The following is a 19,304-nucleotide window of genomic DNA, read 5'->3' as shown; positions in this document are numbered from 1 at the left end:
AGACATCTTTTTCAGCATATACATTTAATGCAATATGTCATATGAGTTCTTGACAGCTCTTTCCATGAGAATAGATTGTGGATCCAAGCAATATGATGTCTTTGATAACTTAAATATTTTCTCTGTTTAACATCTTATTTATTGGTCTAGTTGTAAAGATTATCATGTTCTTTACATTGCAGTGCTATAGTTTTTGACCTTCTTCAGTCTGTATTTCAAGTCGTCTTTACTTTTAGTAAACAAGATTGTGTCATCTACATGACTTTTCCTCCAGAGCTGATGCCATGTTCTTCTTCATATAATCTAGCTGCTCAGATTATTTGTTCTGACTGAGTAAGTATGGTGAAAAGATATCAGCCTGGTACACATCTTTCCTGAACAGAACAAGGGGGCACTGACTGGTTAGAAAGACTATCTGTTGGTCTATGTACAGGTTCCTCATGAGCACAACTGTTTTGGAATTCACATTCTTTGCAATGTTATCTAGAGTCTGTTATGATCCACACAGTTGAATGCCTTTGCATAGTCAATAAAGCATAAGCTAACTTCTTTCTGGTACTCTCTGCTTTCAGTGAAGCAGATGTCAGCAATGATGTCCCTTAGTTCCACAACCTCTTATGAATCTAGCTTGAATTTCTGACAGTTCCCTGTCGAAGTAATGTTGCAACAGTGCGATTGAATTATCATCAGAAAAATTTTACCTGTATGTGTTATTATTAATATTGTTCAGTGATTTTCAATATTCTGTTGGGTTACCTCTCTTTGGAATGGGTCCAAGCATGGATCTCTTCTAATAGGCTGGCTAGGTAACTATCTTCCAAAGTTCTTGGTATAGATGAGTGAGGGCCTCCAGCACTGTTAACAATTTGTTGAAACATTTCTATTTGTATTCCAACAAGTCCTAAAGCCTTGTTTTTCACCAGTGCCTTCACAGTGCTGTTTCGATTTTTCCGTCAATACCATTGGTTCGTGATCATATGCTTCCTCTTGAAACGGATGAACATAGACCAATTCTTTTTGGTACAGTGACTCTGCATTCTTTTCATCTCTTTTTATACTTTCTGCATCTATCATTATTTTTTAGTAATAGTTTGCTATAATCTACACAGTCAATTTCCTTTTTGCTCATAGAATCCTTCAATACCACAAGTTGAGACTTAATTTTCTTTCTTCAGTTCTTCCAGCTTGAGAAATGCTTAGTGTGCTCTTCCCTTTTGGTTTTCTACTCCAGATCTTTGTACATTTCATTACAATACTTGACTTTGTCTTCTTGAGCTGTCCTTTGAAATTTTCTGTTTAGCTCTTTTACTTCATCATTTCTTCCAGTCAATTTAGCTTCTCTGTGTAAGAGCAAGTTTCAGAGTCTGTTCTGACATTCATTTTGGCCTTTTCTTTCTTTCTTGCCTTCTTCATGATCTTTTGCTTTTTTCCTGTATGATGTTTTTTATGTCATCTCACAATTCCTCTGGTCTTTGGATATTACTGTTTAATGAATCAAATCTGTTCTTAAAATGATCTCTACATTCAGGTGGGCTATACGCAAGGTTGTATTTTGGCTCTTGTGGACTTACTGTAATTTTCCTGAACGTTAGTCTAAACTTACATGTGAGCACTTGATGGTTGGTTACACAGTCTGCTCCTGGTCTTATTTTAACTGATAATAATGAATTTCTCCATTGTCTCTTCCCACAGCTATAGTCAACTGGATTCCTGAGTATTACATCTGGTGAGGTCCACATGTATGGTGGTGGTTATATGCCGTGGAGTTGGTTCCAACTCATAGCAACCCTCTGTAGGGCTTCCGAGGCTTTAAATCTTTACTGGAGCAGAAAGCCTCATCTTTCTCCCACAGAACTGTTTGCAGTTTCGAACTACTGACCATGAGATTAGCAGCCTAACTCGTAACCACTACGCTACTGAGAAAAGTATTTGCAATGAATAAACCATAGGTCTTGCAAAATTCTGTCATATGACCTCCAACATTGTTTTTATCAAGGCCAATTTTCCCAACTATGAATCCTTCCTGTTTTGTTTCCAACTTTTGCATTCTAATAACTAATAATTATCAATGAATCTTGAATGGATATTTGATCAATTTCATACATAAGAAGCTGGTTGGGTTTTCAATTTCATCCCCACTGGCTGTAGTGGCTGGTATGTAAATGTGAATTACAGTGGTATTCAGTGGGCTTCCTTGTAGGAGTATGGATACTACCCTATCACAGCCAGCTCTGTCTATTAGCAAGATAAATTGTGAAATGCTCTTTGTGATGATGAGTGTCACACTAGTCCTCTTCAGTCTGTCATTCCCAGCAGAGTAAATCACATGGCTGTCTCATTCAAAATGGCTAACACCAGTCTATTTTGGCTCACTAATGTCTAGGATATTGATCTCTATGCATTCAATTTTATGGTTGATGACTTCCAATTTTCTTAGATTCATACTTCGTACATTTCAAATTCCAATTGCTAATGGATGTTTGCAGCTGTTTCTTCTCATTTGGAGTGGTGCTTCATCAGCAAATGAAGGTATTACAAGCTTTACTCCATCTATGTCACTATGGTCAACTTGACTTTAAGGACTCAGCTCTTTCCCAATTGTATTTTCAGTGTCTTCCAATTTGAGGGACTCATCTTCTGGCATTGCATCAGACAATATTCTGCTTCTATTCATAAGGTTTTCAGTGGCTAACCCTTCAGAAATGATTCACCTCTCCTTCCTAGCCAGTCTTATTTATAGAAGCGCTGAAACCTGTCCTCATGGATGACTCTTCTGGAATTTAAAATACCATTGGCAAAGCTTTCTTACAGCACAAAATCACCACAGTATGACAAACTAACTAAAGAGTGGTGGTTTTGTTAGTTAGATAGAGTACTTCCTTATAACCATCAGTAAAACTATTTCTGGTACAGCGTCTGGTGGTCATGATTCTGCTAAGTTAGCAATTGGAATTCTGTAATTAAAAAAAAAAAAAAAGTGCCTCACACTTTTGCAGAGAAAGTTTCAAAACGATGAACACTGTGCTGCTCTTGTTCATCTCTGATTCCCAGTGCCTAGGCACAGGAGAAGTTCACTAAGCATCGAAGAGCTGTGTGTCTAACAAGGCAACAATGACAGATAATTGTTTCTATCAAAATGACAGCCTGAAGAATTTGGGGGGAGTAGAATTAGTCAAATATGGAATTTAAGAACATCTTTCTATATCTACTTTGTTTGACCCTTTGTTCTTCACAGTCTTATATACACTACAGTACAATACACCCAACAAACCTGGGGGAACTGACTTGTGTTTCTACCCATGTAGTATTTATCCTTTTTAATCTGCAGGTTTTCTTACAAGTAAAAATAAGATGACTGGGCTGAAGGGTCACTCAACCCCTTCCACGTGCATGATGCGATTCTCTGATGATTGGATTTAAAACAGCAAAAAAAAAAAAAAGGAATACTCTATTATACAACTACCTTTTGTCCAAAGCACAGAGGGAAGATGCTAATTCCCAATCCTGTGTGTGTCTCTGCCTTCCCTTTCTTCCACAGAAGGCAGTGGACCCCGTGGTTGCTACACCAACACGGAAAGGCTTTTCTTCTAGTTCTGTCTCTGGTCTAGAGTACCCCCAACACCCCCTACACTCCCTCCACTCCTTCTCTTTTCTGGGCACAGGCTTCTCAGTTCAGAAAGCTCTACTACAAAGAAGTACTTCCCATCAGAGCTCACCAGAGTGTCCGTTCAGCTTCCGAGCCATGAGCATGTCCTCGGTGATATAGATGCACATGTCTGGGCTGACTTCCAGGGACTCTTCAGTCATCTGCTCCAGGTCTCTGGGGTCATCAACTAACATCTCGATTTCTGACACAGATGAAGGAAAAGACACTCAGTGACTTGAATGCAACAGTCCATCATAGCCCAAACCTATACTTTGAGAAAAGGAGCTCTGGTAGCATAGTGTTATGAATCGGGCTGCTAATCTCACAATCAGCAGTTTGAAACTACCAGCTGTTCCGCGGGAGAAAGATGAGGCTTTCTGCTCCTGTAAAGATTTACAGCCTCAGAAACCCTGTGCAGGGTTGCTATGAGTCGGAACCAACTCGACGGCACATAACAACAACAACAATACTTTGAGAAAGGCCATGAAATTATTCCTATTTGAAAATAAACTTGCTAATGAGACTCTTCAAAAGGAAATTCTGAGGACAATTCTCACCTGAATGATTCTTGTTCTTTTTTTCCATAAGATTTCTGTGTTACTACCCACTTGTCTTCTAAAGCCCATGATTTGGTTATCCCTTACTCCTTTAGAAAGGGGTAATGCTATTCTACCACGCTGCTATCACAAAAAGAAAGTTCAGACTGAGGGATCATTTACTTAATGCTAAAGCACAAATGGTTGGCATACACAGACTACTTGATAACCTACCTGTTTCCCATAGTTGCCTCTCTTGCTACATTTAGCGACCTAATTTGAGATCTAAATGCAGTCTATAGTAACTGAATTATCTGTTCTGCAATTTTCCTTAGTGGACTCAACATCTTTCCCCAAAATCCAAATGCTGAAGCCCTTGTTTGAGGCTGAAGAATAATATAAAAGAGACGTACTGCTGTTAAGTGTGGCTGATTTAAGCTGGCTAAATTTCATTTTAAGGAGCTCTGGTAGCGTAGTGGTTACGAATCGGGCTGTGAACCTCAAGGTCAGCAGTTCGAAACTACCAGCTGCTCCGCGGGAGAAAGATGAGGTGTTCTGCTCCATTCCACAGTAGAGTAAGTTGTTACTAGCAGCCTGGTGCTATATATATATTTCATAGCTAGAGGGATGCTTTGTTCATAACACAATCAACTCAGTCAAGTTATTGGGGAAGATGGCAAGACACCTGTCTCCTCTTCTCTAATATTGCTTCTTAGTTGCTATTCCCCAGAGACCAATTCTAAAGAACTAACATTAGAAAACAATGGATGCAACAAAGCAGACAGCTAGTGACAGGACAGTGCTGTTAGTCAGGAGGGACTCAGGGGGAGCTTACCATCGTCCTGTGAGTCCTCCTCCATCCGATCCTTCCCACCACTCTCCACTCCTGAGGTGTGAGAGCTGCCATGGCTGGTCATGGAGCTGCAGGTTTTCAGCTTCCGGTGAATGGCACTTCCTGAGCAGCTGTCCTCTGGCCCCGTGTCTCGGGGCTTGGTGTCTGCCTCAATGCCAGAAGTGTGGGAACTGCTGTGGCTGGCGGTGGAATGACGAGACAGGCGCTTGTGTTTCATGCTGCCTGCGCTGCTCCCACTGGCCCGCGACCGCTTTTCAAGCTGGTCCATGTCAAGGTCCAGGTTGTCACTGATGTAGGATTCCCGGTACTGCTTCTTCTCTGTGTATTGAAGAACACAGCTCGTCAGGGTCAACCAACATAGAGGGACATCTGGTGAGCTACGGGGTTGCTGAGTCAGAACCAACTTGGCACTTAGCAACAACAACAAACAACAACTACAATTTCACAGTCAGATTCTAGTATTTGGAAAGCAGTGATAACTTGGATAGGAACTACACTTACGATTGCAAAGTGAATAAAGAGCAGTACAACCGAGTTGAGGGTAATCTTTCAATGACTAGAAGACTTGAGAAGCTTCAAACACTAAAGAACACCACTACTCAAAGTAAAATTTTGGGGAAGGTAATTTTAACATGGTGGCAATACTACATCAACAGGGAAGCACCAGGCATTCAAGCTAGATTCATGAGAGGGCATGGAATGAGGGATATCATTGCTGATGTCCGGTGGATCTTGGCTGAAAGCAGAGAAGACCAGAAAGATGCTTACTTGTGTTTTACTGACTATTATCTGTGTGGATCATGACAAGCTATGGATACCACTGTGAAGAATGGGTATTTCAGAACATTTTATTATGCTCATAAGGAATCTGCACACAGACTAAAAAGCCGTTGTTAGAACAGAAGGGGAGACTATATGGCTTAAAATCAGAAAAGGTGTGCTCCAGGCTTGTGTTTTTCACCGTATTTATTCAATATGTATGCTGAGCAAATACTCTGAGAAGTTGGATTATATGAAGAATGTGGCATCAGGATTGGAGGAAGACTCATTAACAACATGTGATATTCAGGTGACGCAACCTTGCTTGTTGGAAGTAAAGAGGGCTTAAAATACTTACTGATGAAGATCAAAGACAACATCCTTCAGTATGGTTTGCACATTAATGCAAAGAAAACAAAAATTCTCACAACTGCATCAATAAATAACATTATGATAAAAGGAGAAAAGATAGAAATTGTCAGATTTCCTTGTGCCTGGATCCACAATCAGTGCTCATGGAAGCAGCAGTCAAGAAATCAAACAGTATATTGCATTAGGCAAATCTGTGGCATAAGGCCTCTTTAAAGCGTTCAAGAGCAAACATCAAAGATGCTTGAGGACTAAGGTGCACCTGATCCATATGCATGTGAAAGTTGGACAATGAATAAGGAAGACTACAGAAGAACTGATGCATTCAATTTATGGTGCTGGAAAAGATTAAGTACCATGGACTGCCAGAAGACAAATCTATGTTGGCAGAAATACAGCCAGAATGCTTATTAGAAGCTAGAATGGCAAAACTTTGTCTCTCATCCTTTAGACATATTATCAGGATAGACTAGTCCTTGGAGAAGGATATCGTGCTTAGTAAAGTGGAGGGTCAGTGTAAAAGAGGAAGACCCTCAAGGAGATGGACTGACACACTGGTGGCAGCAATGGACTGAAGTGTATCAACAACTGTGAGGCTGGTGCAGGACTGGGCATTGTTTCGCTCTGCTGTGCATAGAACGCTATGAGTTGGGACTGACTGGGTGGCACCTAACAACAACTTAAAGTATAGTCAACCGGCTACTACTTGTGTGTAAACTGTTACTAGTAGTCCGAAGGGAAGTAAGTTCAGTGATTGAGAGTGAAGGAAACCTGGTGGCACAGAAGTTAAGGTTTGGCTACTAATGGCAAGGGCAGTTGGTTTGTGCCCACCAGCTCCTCTTTGAAAGAAAGACATTGGTAGTCTGTTTCAGCTGACGGCCTTGGAACCCTTAAGTGACGGTTCTGTTTTGTAGTGTCACTAGGAGTTGGAACGGACTTGAAAGCAGTGGGTTTGAGAAAAAATGTCTAGATACTTTTAGAGTAATTTGGCATTGCCATGACAGTCACATATATAATTTTGTCATTTGCAAAAGTATTTGGCCCGTGACAAATTAATAAAAAAAAAGACAAAACAACAAGTTGTCCTCTTTCACACATCATTTCAAAAGCACTGTTAGAGACTATTTAGTGAGTATAATAATGTTAATTACCATTCATTTTATTTATTAACAGTGGACCATGCCCATTATTAGCTAGTTTAACACTAGCTGTTGAATGCTATTCATGATAAAAGTGTCCTGATAATTTCCTACAAAGAATTCTAATATTTTAAATTTCATTAATGATGAAAGCTTTTCCTCCATGAGTTAAATTAATGCGACTTAAACATCTATTTAGAAAACATAATTATCACTGCTTGTCTGAGGTTTTATAACCACATGGTTTCTGATTGGTAAAATTGTCCTTTGATTAAATACATCCGTGCTGTTCTTGTATGCAAAGGCATAATACTGGGAAAGCCCCTCTTATCGAACAGTAAACTAAGCAGAACATTAAGGGTCGAGTTATAGTTGGACTGCAGTTGTACAACTGACATAGAAATGCTGTTTCAATTTTTCACATCAGAAATTTAAAACAAAGAAACAGTTCCGCTTCTTTAATTTTTTAATACTGAGGAGAAATAACACATTAGAACAAAGTTAAATGTGAAGGGCACATTTGGGGAATATTATGTGGATTTTATTTCAGAAACTGCTAACCAGTAGACTAATTGGGTTCTTAGGAGCCTGTTAATAGACTTAATTGTCTTGTTTCTTGGGTAAATGAAAATACTCTTACATCTAATGTCTGAATGCAAATCTGAAGTGTAATTACTACAAGTTCTCCAGAGAGGGAAGAGCAGAAAGAGCACTAGAGAAAGCTGTGCTTTCTAGGATGCAAATGTCAAAATAAAAAACAGCCTGGAGAAGGCTATGTTTCATTTCCAGCCTCCAGCGCATTCATGCCAGTTCTAAGGGGTCTAAGAAGCACAGAGGCAAGTCTGAAGCTGCGCAGGAAGCAGACTGGCATCAGAGCCCAGCACACACATCAAAGCAACAAAAATGCATCCAGCCACAAACCCTTCTTTTAGGGAACAGACTGGGTTTACTCATTCTTATTTTCTGAAGGCATGAGGAGTGAAGATGAAGGTGGAGTACAAATGGGGTCTTCAAAATTCCCATCAAATTTCAATTCATGAGTGTTTTAAAATAATACCCATTTTGGCCCTTGGAAAAGTGGAAAGAAACTGAAGAGGAGAAAAAATTAAGTTCTATATGGTAGTAGAGATCTAAGACAACTGGCATTTGTGGATCTAATCATTTAAAAGCTTTTCTATGGATTTCCAAACAGCCCTTTCATTCCTAACTCACTGGTATGTTCAGAGCCAGTTACAGTTACTGTTGAAACCGACTCGATGGCACTTAGCAACAACAATACACAGTCCTAATGTGGCACTACAGGATAATCACTGGACTGCTAACCAAGAGGTTGGTGGTTCAAACCCACCAGCTGCTTCTCGAAAACTCTATAGAGGGTTGCGATGAGCTGGAACTGACTGGGTAGCATGTTAACAACAGACTCACTAGAGGTCTCACCAGCCTGTTTTCCACCTCTTAACAGGAGCCGACGAGTCCTGGTGTGGTGCTGTGGGTTAATGCACTGGACTGCAAACTCGCTATGAAACACAAGGTCGGTGGTGGTTCAAGCTCATCAGCTTGAGAAACCCTTTTCAGGGTCACAATGGGTCGGAACTGACTTGACAGCACTTACAGCAATAACAATAGGAGCCTACTGTAATCCCATTTCCTGTGAATTGGCCAGCACTTGGCTGGCTTTAGGTCCCTCCTGAGTACATTGTCATTCATAACCTTTGCAAATATTTGAAGGAGCCCAGGTGACACAGTGATTAAGCATTTGGCTGTTAACAGCAAGTTCAGCTGTTTGAATCCACCAGTCACTCAGCAAGAGAAAGATGTGGCAATTTTAAGCTTTTTAAGATTTATAGCCTTGGAAACCCTATGGGGCAGCTCTGCTTTGTCTTTTATGATCTCTATGGCTGGAATCGATGACAAGAGATTTGGTTTTTAGGTGGCAAATATTTAAGAAGCGTCACACTCTCGTTACAAACTGAGGAAAATGTTTAAATAACTCTGAAATTTATTCTAAGAAATGCAACGTGAAACCTTTCATGCCCCTAGTAACAGTGGAGTCAACAGTGAAGAACGTCACTATATCTGTTTATTTGAAATTCCTTCTAATGTGAGAGTCAGAGTCTTGGTGTGGTGCTATAGGACACACACTGGATTGCTAAATGTAAGGTCAGCAGTTCAAACCCATCTGCCACTCCTCAGAAACCTTATAAAGAGTTGTTATGAGTTGGAACCCATTTAATGGCACTTAACTGTAAAAGTCCAGAGACCATACATTTTTTCTTAACAGTATTTTGGAACATGTGCATAATGCTGTAAATGTAGCCTCTTGATCTATGACTTCAAAATAATTTCCAGCTATTGAATAAAGTTGGGCTTCAATTTTTTTTAAATGACGTAAGGCATGTTTCCCCTTATTTTCTAAACTCTATGGAAGAATTCTGGTGGTCATTTTCTGCTACAAAATGTTAAAGTGGCTTTGTAAATGAGGTGACTCTAAATAAAATGTAATTAAGACACTGACTCTTCTTACGCTGTTTTCTTTTTGTTGTTGTTAAACTAATCCTAGAAAGAGCTTTTTCTCCTTAAAACGACAGTCCTTAAGTGTGGATGAGACAACTGGATTAAGGTCAAGATAGGCCCAGAGAAACTTGGTTTCAGACTTTCTTTGGTCTAGAAGTACCTCTACATAGAAGAAACTAAGTATGTTTCCTTTGGATGGGGGGGCCGGGGGGAGGGCTTATCCCCTAAATCAGTCTACAGTCATCCAAATAAAAAAGATGTAATTCACACTGTTAGAATTCCTTCATTTCCCCACTCAATTAAATTCCCAAATGTACTTGGTACTATGGGTGGCAACGGACAAAGCTATGTCCTCTTAAGAATGCAAAATTCTTTGTAAACTTTTACCTTAGAACCCACCTCTAGGAGGGGTTTCTTAATCTCTTTAAGGTCACCCAACCGAAAACTTACTAAAATGCTGCTGACAGTGAGCTAATGGAATGAATGAAACTTCTCAAGACATCAAACCCACCGTACTGGACTGAGGCTGATTTGGCACCTCGGAACCTAACTTAGTCACCTATTCTCACAAGTTTTCTTGGTGCTTCTATCTGTCTGAATTCTCCTGAATATTCATGTCAGTACTGAGAGAGATACCTGTTATACTAATACGTCACTGTGGAGAAGGACAGGCAGTCTGGCAGCAGCAGACCCAATTCTCTCCGAACACTGATGCAGTCTGGCGGCAGACAGTGGAAAAGGATTCATGTTCTTATTGCTATCTGAATTATGATGGGCTCTTCAAATGAGGTCTCATTGAGATTGAGAGACAGCTTTGAGGAGCACTCAATCAGGTGCACACGCACCACCATAAGGTGTTTTGTTTGTTCAACAGAGGATTGGTATTTGTCTTGTCTCTGCAGGAAAAGTGAGATCTGAGATGTCAAAACTTGTTTCAGACAAGGATCTAAGTAAGCATCTTGATGTTCACATAAAAATCTCAGATCTAATCTAATTACCATAAAAGTCTAATGATCAGAATGACCACAAAATGAATGTGAAGAATAAATTGAAGACTTAAAAAAAATAAATATACTACATATAGCATTTTTGGGGACTGGAATTTGAAGTGTGTTAGATCAAGTAATTTCAGGATGTTACATTCAAGAAAAAGGGGTCAACCATTAGACTAATAATGTAATGTTGGCAAAAGTTTGACCTTAGAGACACTGATCCCTGCCTTCCTCTCCCTGCCATGACTTGCCACCCTTTCCTGGGCCTAGGACTCTGGGATCCCAAATCACACAGCATTTTTCTCTGTCTCAGCAGTGCCCCCACAGGACTGGCTGATTCTATCCTCAAATGAAAATCTCCTCTGTCTGTCATTCTTGCTGGGCCAGACTTAGTGGCTACCCAACTTGATGGCCATACTGGCCTAAGGAATAATCATCCTGGAAGGAACTGCAGACTGACTGTGGAGAACAGCACAGAAGTAGATTGGGGTATATACTGAGCTCTGAGATGCATATAAAATTATATACTTGGCACCTTCATGTAGGGGCTATTTGTATGGATTTTCAAGTTGAGTATGCAGAGACTTTAAAGAGATTGTGCCCCAATGGTAGTGAAATGATTGGGGTAACCTCAAATACTTTGGGTAGGCGTTATAGTAGGTAGGCCTCACACCAATTCTTTGCCCTTTGCCTTTATGGGCAACACTGAGATGAAAATAGAAATGCAGCTCTGAGTCTGGAAAGGCCCAGTTCTCAAATCCCGTTTTCCAGGAGCCAGAAGTCCTGGTATAAGGTGGAAAAGGCCCCACTGAAACGCTGCCATACCTTCGTTTTCCTCCAACTTCCGAATGTGACGCAGGACAGGCTGCAGATTCATGTAGAGGCGGTGGCTGTTGCTCAGCAGTTGCAGGAGGTGTCTGGAGCGCATGGGGCACCCCGTGTAGTAGATGAGCTTCCGGGCTGAGGGCAAGCCATCTGGCAAAATCTCAAATTTCTTACCCTGTGGAGAAATGGCACAAATCAAATTTAGGAAAAAAAACTTCTAATTTTCAAGAATCCCCCCACGCCCTTACTGTCTATTTAGTAGGAACCATACTGTAGTGGGGAGTCCTGGTGTGGCGCTGTGGGTTAATGCGCTGGACTGCAGAGTTGTTTGAACCGCAAGCTCACCAGCTGCTCCTAGGAAACCCTATACAGGGTCACGATACACTTGCGTTGGAACTGTCAAGTCAACACCAACAATAGTGTGGTGCTGTAGGGTAAGCACTGGACAGCTAGCTGCAAAGTCGGCTGTTCAAACCCACTCCTTGGAAACCCTATATAGGCTCATTATTAGTCTGAACCAACTCAACAGCACACAACAACAACAAAATAGATTTAGAAATGAGGGGGCTTCAAAAAGTTTGTGGAAAAATTACATTATTTTTTAGTCAAATTTTTCCACAAACTTTTTGAAGCCTCCTTGTATATGTACAAAGCTCTATTTCAATTCTCTGATGGACAAGTCATTGCTTTCTCTTTCAAAAAATGTCATGAGGGTAGATGATTTCCAAAACTTCTGGCAAAAAATTGACTCTACGGATGTTGAAGAGTTATCTGTGGTGTCTCTGGTTAAACTGGCCACTTATAAAATGGAGAAGAAAATGACCCCTGTGAAAGTATCCTCAAATACAACCCACAAACAAGACGACATAAAAAAGGATTCATGTACCCAAATATTTATTGAAACACTCACTATTTGCCAAACACTATGCTTCTTATTGTTTTTAAGTGCTGTCAAGTCGATACCGACTCACAACAACCCTCTATAGAGTTTCTGAGGCTTCTGAAAATCTTCATGGGAGCAGAAAGCCTCATTGTTCTTCCAACACTATGCTACGTACTGAAAAAAATAACAGTAAGACTGACAACATGACTACCCTCATGGAGATATAACCTGGTAAGGAAAAATAGTATATAAACACATAAAATAATGATAATTTATGAAAAGGGAATGAATAAGGAATTATGATAGTGAACAACATAGTGATCACCTACTTGAGTTAAGAAAAAATGGAAAACTTCTCCAGCTGGAAAAAGAGGGAGCTTGAAGCTCAAGGGACTATTAGAGAGATGAGAAGAGAACGAGTTATCAGCAGAAATATAAGAAATCTAATTCTTAAAATATGAGAGGGCTTTAAAATGTTTCTGAAAAATTGTATTATCTTTTCTAAGGTACAACTATTTACTTATCCCCGTCCAAAGAATAGTGAAGCAACTCAAAGATGCATGGAAACAATTAGTCCAAAGGACTAATGGAACTCTCAAACCTCAGCATCCCCAACCCTGAGACAAGAATAACTGGAAGGTGCCCAACTACCATTGTCATCCACTGTGAAAAGGGGTCACACTTAGAGGAGGTACTGGATAGAGTGGGAGAAACATGGGAAGCAAAACTTAAAACAATTAAAATAATAATTTAAAAAACACACCAGGCTTACTGGTTAGAGACTGGTGAAAGACTATGCTTCTTAGTCCCCCTTCAGCTTGGAATTTGGCTGAACTTTCAGCCAAACAGTACATAAGTCTATAAGGTGGGGAAAAACTCACCATGGCGGTAGATAAACACTCCTTACAGCAATCAACATTACATGAATAAAAGGGCAGCATTTGCCCATGGAAAGAGCTCAGAAGGAAGGAAGGAATAGGAATAATAATAATAAAAAAAATTATATTATCTTTAAAATCTATTTTTTCATGAACTTTTTGAAGCCCTATCATAAGTCTGATATCATTAACATAAAATTCTAGCCTAAAGCTCAATGTTTCTTACAGTTTTGAGATATTTCTTTTAACTTTCCTAATAATGGATAGGGCAATGAGTTCATATGAATAAGGAGCTTTGAGCTTTAGGCAACAACTTTGTGTTAATGATACCAGACTTATGTTGTTGTTGTTAGGAGTCATCAAGTTGGTACCAACTTATAGCAACCCTATGCACAACAGAACTAAACACTGCCCAGTCCTGGGCCAACCTCACAATTGTTGCCACGCTTGAACCCATTGATGCTGCAACTTGGCCAATCTATCTCGTTGGGGTCTTCCTCTTTTTCTCTGACCCTCCACCTTACCAAAAATGAAATCCTTCTCCAGTGACTGGTCCCTCCTGACAATATGTCTCAAGTATGAGAGACGAGGTTTGGCCATCCTGGCCTCCAAGGAGCACTCTTGGCTGCACGTCTTCCAAGACATCTGTTTGTTCTTTTGGCATCCCATGACACTTTCAATATTCTCCTCCAACACCATAACTCAAAAGCACCATTTCTTCTATAGTCTTCCTTATTCACTGTTCTGATTTCACATGCGTATGAGGTTATTGAAAATACCATGGCTTGGGTCAGGCGCACCTTAGTCCTCAAGCTGACATCTTTGCTCTTTGACACTTTAAAAAGGTCTTGTGCAGCAGATTTGCCTAATGCAATACGTTGTTTGATTTCTTGACTGCTGCTTCCATGAGTGTTGATGGTTGATCCAAGAAGAATGAAGTCCTTGACAACTTCAATCTTTTCTCCGTTGATAAGAATGTGGTTTATTGGTCCAGTGGTGAGGATTTTTGTTTCTTTACATTGAGATGCAAGCCATACCGAAGGCTGTGGTCTTTGATCTCCATCAGTAAACATTTTAAGTCCTCTTCAATTTCAGCAATCAAGGTTGTATCATCTGCATATCACAGGTTGTTAATGAGTCTTCCTCCAATCCTGATGCCACGTTTTTCTCATAGAACCCAGTTTCTCTGATTGTTTGCTCAGCATTCAGGCTGAATAAGAATGGTATTGCACACCTTTCTTAATTTTAAACCATTCAGTGTTCCCATGTTCTGTTCGAACAACTGCCTCTTGGTCCAGGTACAGATTCCTCATGAGCACAATTAAGTGTTCCAGAATACTCATACTTCACAATGTTGTCCATAGTTTGTCATGATTCACACAATCGAAAGCCTCTGCATAGTCAATAAAGCACAGGTAAGCATCTTTCTGGTATTCTCTGCTTTCAGCCAAGATCCATCAGACATCAGAAATGATATCCCTCATTCCATATCCTCCTCTGAATCCAGCCTGAACCTCTGGAAGTTCTCTGTCAATGTATGCCTGCAGCCGTTTCTGTACTACCTTTAGTAAAACTTACTCAAATGGGATATCAAAGATATTGTCCAATGATTTCCGCATTCCGTTGGGTTACTCTCTTTGGAATGGGCACAAATACAGATCTCTTCCATTCAGTTGGCCAGACAGTTGTCTTCCACAAAGTTTAGGGAAAAAAAAATATAGCTTTTAACTATAATAGAATTTAGATAGATAATAGAATTTTCCACAAAATTTCCTAATAAGTAATAGGATTATAAAAAGAGACGTTCCTTAGCTGGAGGGGAGAGTAGTATATTCTAACTATAAACCTCAAAGTCTATACACAGCAATATGGATTTCTGAAACCCCAGAAAGGAACAGAATTTTTTTACCTCTGAGTTTTATTTTAAAGGATTCACCAAGAGATCTTAAATGTTAGACTAGTTATAACTCAGCACTAAAAATATATAATAGGAGCCCTGGTAGCTTAGTGAGTTATACATTGGGCTGCTACCTGCAAGGTCAGTAGTTCGAGTCCATCAGGTACTCCATGGGAGAAAGATGATGCTTTCTGTTCCTGCACAGATTTACAGCCTCAGAAACCCTATCCAGGGTCACTATGAGTCGTAATCGACTCCACAGCACACCACTACCATCACCACCAAGTACATATTAACTCATTTAATCCCCATAATAAATCATCCTCACTTTAGAATAAAGAAACCAATGCACTGAGAGGTTAAGTAACTTGCCCAAGGTCACACAGTTAAGCAGAGCTGGAATGGCTGCAAGAATAATCTGGGAAGCCTGTCAACATAGATTTCTGGTCTTTACTCAAGATCCACTGAAATCAATCATCTCATGATGTGTGTGGACGATACCCAGAAAGCTGTATATTGAACACGCTCCTCAGATGAAGGTGATGCATAACTAGTGTGGTCCAGTGAATGACTTGATATGGCTCTTCTAAGCAATCTTTGCAGTTCCTACTCAATGACTGGGTGTGATCATACCAATAGAGTGTATGAAACTCTAATGTAGGGATTGGTCTGTTTTGCTATTCTGATGGGTTTAAAATGAGCCATCTCAGGAGCAGGATCTCACTACCATCCCGAAAGTGTGACTTTTGGATCCCGAGATCCTTGTGCTGAACCTCTCTGATGTGGGAGACAAAGGGCTTTGACACCACAGAAGTGGTGTCAACAGAGACAGCAGACACAAAACAAGAGTGTCAAGCTTCCCAGTCCATGGAGCAAGTAAGGCTGTGTCTTTGGGCAAGCGGCTTGACTGGGAAGTGGGGTGTCTCCAGGAACGTGATCAGGGAAGCCAGGTTTGCTGACCAGGGAACTAGAACCAAGCACCTTTAGGCTAAGGCTTAGGGTGGAGTGTGATGCCCCTTGGGCATTTATCAGCATCATGAAAGGAGCTTTGTAACATTAACCAAGCAGGACAGAGGCCAAGGAGCCACATGGCTGAGAGACCAAGGACCAGAGAGAGAGGCATACCTGCAGGCACAGCTCAGAAGAGATGCTCCTGACTGGAAGAACTGTAGACAATGCTACTTGTGCTATATTGACTATGCAAAGGCATTTGCCTATGTTGTTCATGACAAACTATGGATAAATTGTAAAGAATGTGAATTCCACAACAACTCATTGTTGTTATTATTAAGAACTTGTACATACAGCAAGAAGCAGACACTTGAATAGAACAAGGTGATACTGAATGATTTAAAATCCGATAGGTATATATGCCAGGGTTGTGTCTGTCCCCACCATACTGATTCAATCTGAATGCTGAGTGAATAATCTGAGAAGTTGAATCATATGAAAAACAATGTGGCATCAGGACTGGAGGAAGATTCATTAACAACTTGTGACATGCAGATGACACAACCTTGCTTGCTAGAAGTGAAGAGGAGTTGTAGCACTTACTAATGAAGATCAAAGGCTATATAGCCTTTAATAAGGACTGCACCTCAATGTAAAGAAAACAAAAGTCCTCACAATTGGATCAATAAGTAACATGATCATGAATGAAGAAAAGACTGAAGTTGTCAAAGATTCATTTTGCTTGGATCAACGAATAACACTCATGGAAGAAGCAGTCAAGAAATCAAATGACGTATGGCAATGGACAAATCTGTTGCAAAATCTCTCTTTAAAGTGTTAAAGAGCAAAGACGTCAATGAGAAGCAAGGTGTACCTCACTGAAACCAGGGTATTTTTAATTGCCTCATACGCATGTGGAACCTGACAATGAGTAAAGAAAACAGGTGAAGAATTGATGCATTTGAGTTATGGTGTTGGCTAAGAATATAAAACGTAATAATGCCAGAAGAACAAACAAATCTGTTTTGGGAAAAGTACAGCTGACTATTGTTGGAATTGAGGATGGGAAGACTTGAATGTATTGTACTTTTGACATGATGTCAGGAAGGACCAGCCCCAGGATATCTCATGTTTAGTAAAGTCACCGAAAAAGAGGAAGACCTCCAATAAGATGGGTTCAGATAGTGACAGCAACAATGTGTTCACACATAACAACATTTGTGAAGATGGTGCAGGACTGGGCAAGTGTTTCCTTCTGTTGAGCATAGGGTCATTATGAGTCAGCACCAACTCAACAGCACCTATCAACATCACTTCCCTAGTAAACCCTGTAACAGTGAGTACTGTATTGTGAGTTCTGTGTGGCCACTGCAATGGAACACAATGGAATGCAACAGAACACAGAAGAAAAGTAGAGTGCCTTGGGAGAGATAGTTGGTGTCAGAATAAAGTACAGAAAGTTATATGGTGACGGCATGTCTGACCTGCTTCATAAGAATGGTCTTCAGGTTGACGTTGAATTTAATTCTCATTCCCCGTCCTGGCATTTTTACAACTAGGTTCAGCAACTACTAATTCCGAAGTGTCTTTTGTTGTTGTAAAGTGACACCGAGTCAGTTCCGACTCAGGTTTCCGGGGAACAGGTGGGTTTGAACTACCAGTCTTGTGGTTTGCAGTCCAGTGCTGACCTTCGAGCACAACACCAGGAGTCCAAAATGTCTTTTTTTGCTGCTTTAATTTGTGACATGAAAGGGACAAGTAGGATTATAATATGCTCATTTTCAAGGAGCTCTGATCCTCTCACAAAGAGTTTGAACAAGAGAACCATGAAGTGGCAGCAGGTCAAGTCCTATTGAATGTATGAGTACAGTGAAATCAAATTGAATTGTGTCCAAGTAATTAATGCAAAGGGAGAACAGGTCTTTTGACTCAGTGGGTAAGGTGAGTCAGTACTCACATTCTATTTGGCAATATATTCCTTTATTCATATAGGCCAGCTTCCTTGCAAGAGACAAGTGCAGGTTCAAATCCTTATTTTCCTGCTTTGTGTATGTGTGGACTTTCTTCTCAATAATTTTTGAACAAAGCAAAATCATGGACTTTAATGACAACTACCCCCAGCGAGATGGATTGGCCAAGTGGCAGCATAGATGGACTCAAGCATGGCAACAGTAGTGAGGTTGGCCCAGGATCAGGCAGTGTTTCGTTCTGCTGTGCATAAGGTCGCTATGAGTCGGTACAGACTCCATGGCACCTAATAGCAACAACATATATACATAGTCGTCTCTTATGCTGTCTAAAGAAGGTATTTGAAATAAACAAATCATTGATTTTTCAGATTCGATCATGTGTTCTCCAGCATCACTTCTATCACAAAAAGCCATATTTTCCAACTACTGATTCTTCCTCTTTGCTCCCTACTTTCGCATTCCAATCACCAGTAATGATCAATACATCTTGATTGCATGATTGATCAATTTCAGATTGAAGAAGGTGGTAGAATTCTTCTATTTCATCCTTACTGGCTTTAGTGGTTGGTGTGTAAATTTGAATAATAGTGGTATTAACTGGGCTTCCCTGTAGGCGCATGGATATTATCCTATCACAGACAGCGTTGTACCTCATGACTGATCTGGATATGTTCTTTTTGACTATGAATGCAACACCATTCCTCTAGGTAAAGTTTTACTAAAAGCAATACAGAAATGGCTGCAAGCATACATTGACAGAGAACTTCCAGAAGTTCAAGCCAGATTCAGAAGAGGCCATGGAACAAGTGATATCATTGCTGATGTGCAATGGATCTTGTCTGAAAGTAGAGAACATCAGAAAGATGTTTACCTGTGCTTTATTGACTAAACAAAGGCTTTCGATTGTGTGGATCATGACAAGCTATGGACAACATTACGAAGTATGAATATTCCGGAACACTTAATTGTGCTCATGAGGAATCTGCATTTGAACCAAGAGGCAGATGGTTCGAACCAAACATAGGAACACTGAATGGTTTAAGAAAGGGGTACGACAAGGTTGTATTCTTTCACCATACTTATTCAACCTGT

At 40.3% G+C, this 19,304-nt stretch overlaps 1 protein-coding gene across 3 annotated transcripts in view; it reads right to left on the bottom strand.

Moving 5' to 3' along the window:
• Positions 1 to 19,304, bottom strand: part of FRMD6 (FERM domain containing 6) — a 224,288-nt gene that overhangs the window by 8,475 nt on the left and 196,509 nt on the right. For all 3 annotated transcript variants that reach the window (XM_006872353.1, XM_006872351.1, XM_006872352.1), the window contains exons 10-12: positions 11,634 to 11,808; positions 5,018 to 5,353; positions 3,717 to 3,848 (exon numbers count right to left, since the gene is read on the bottom strand). In XM_006872353.1, the coding sequence (XP_006872415.1) occupies positions 3,717 to 3,848; positions 5,018 to 5,353; positions 11,634 to 11,808 (643 nt within the window). The remainder of the gene's footprint in view (positions 1 to 3,716; positions 3,849 to 5,017; positions 5,354 to 11,633; positions 11,809 to 19,304) is intronic.

Source organism: Chrysochloris asiatica, unplaced genomic scaffold, assembly GCF_000296735.1.
Source record: "Chrysochloris asiatica unplaced genomic scaffold, ChrAsi1.0 scaffold00194, whole genome shotgun sequence".
NCBI classification, from domain to species: Eukaryota; Metazoa; Chordata; class Mammalia; order Afrosoricida; family Chrysochloridae; genus Chrysochloris; species Chrysochloris asiatica.
The sequence above is the reverse complement of the archived record's forward strand: the minus strand, read 5'-3'. Positions and strand labels throughout refer to the sequence as shown.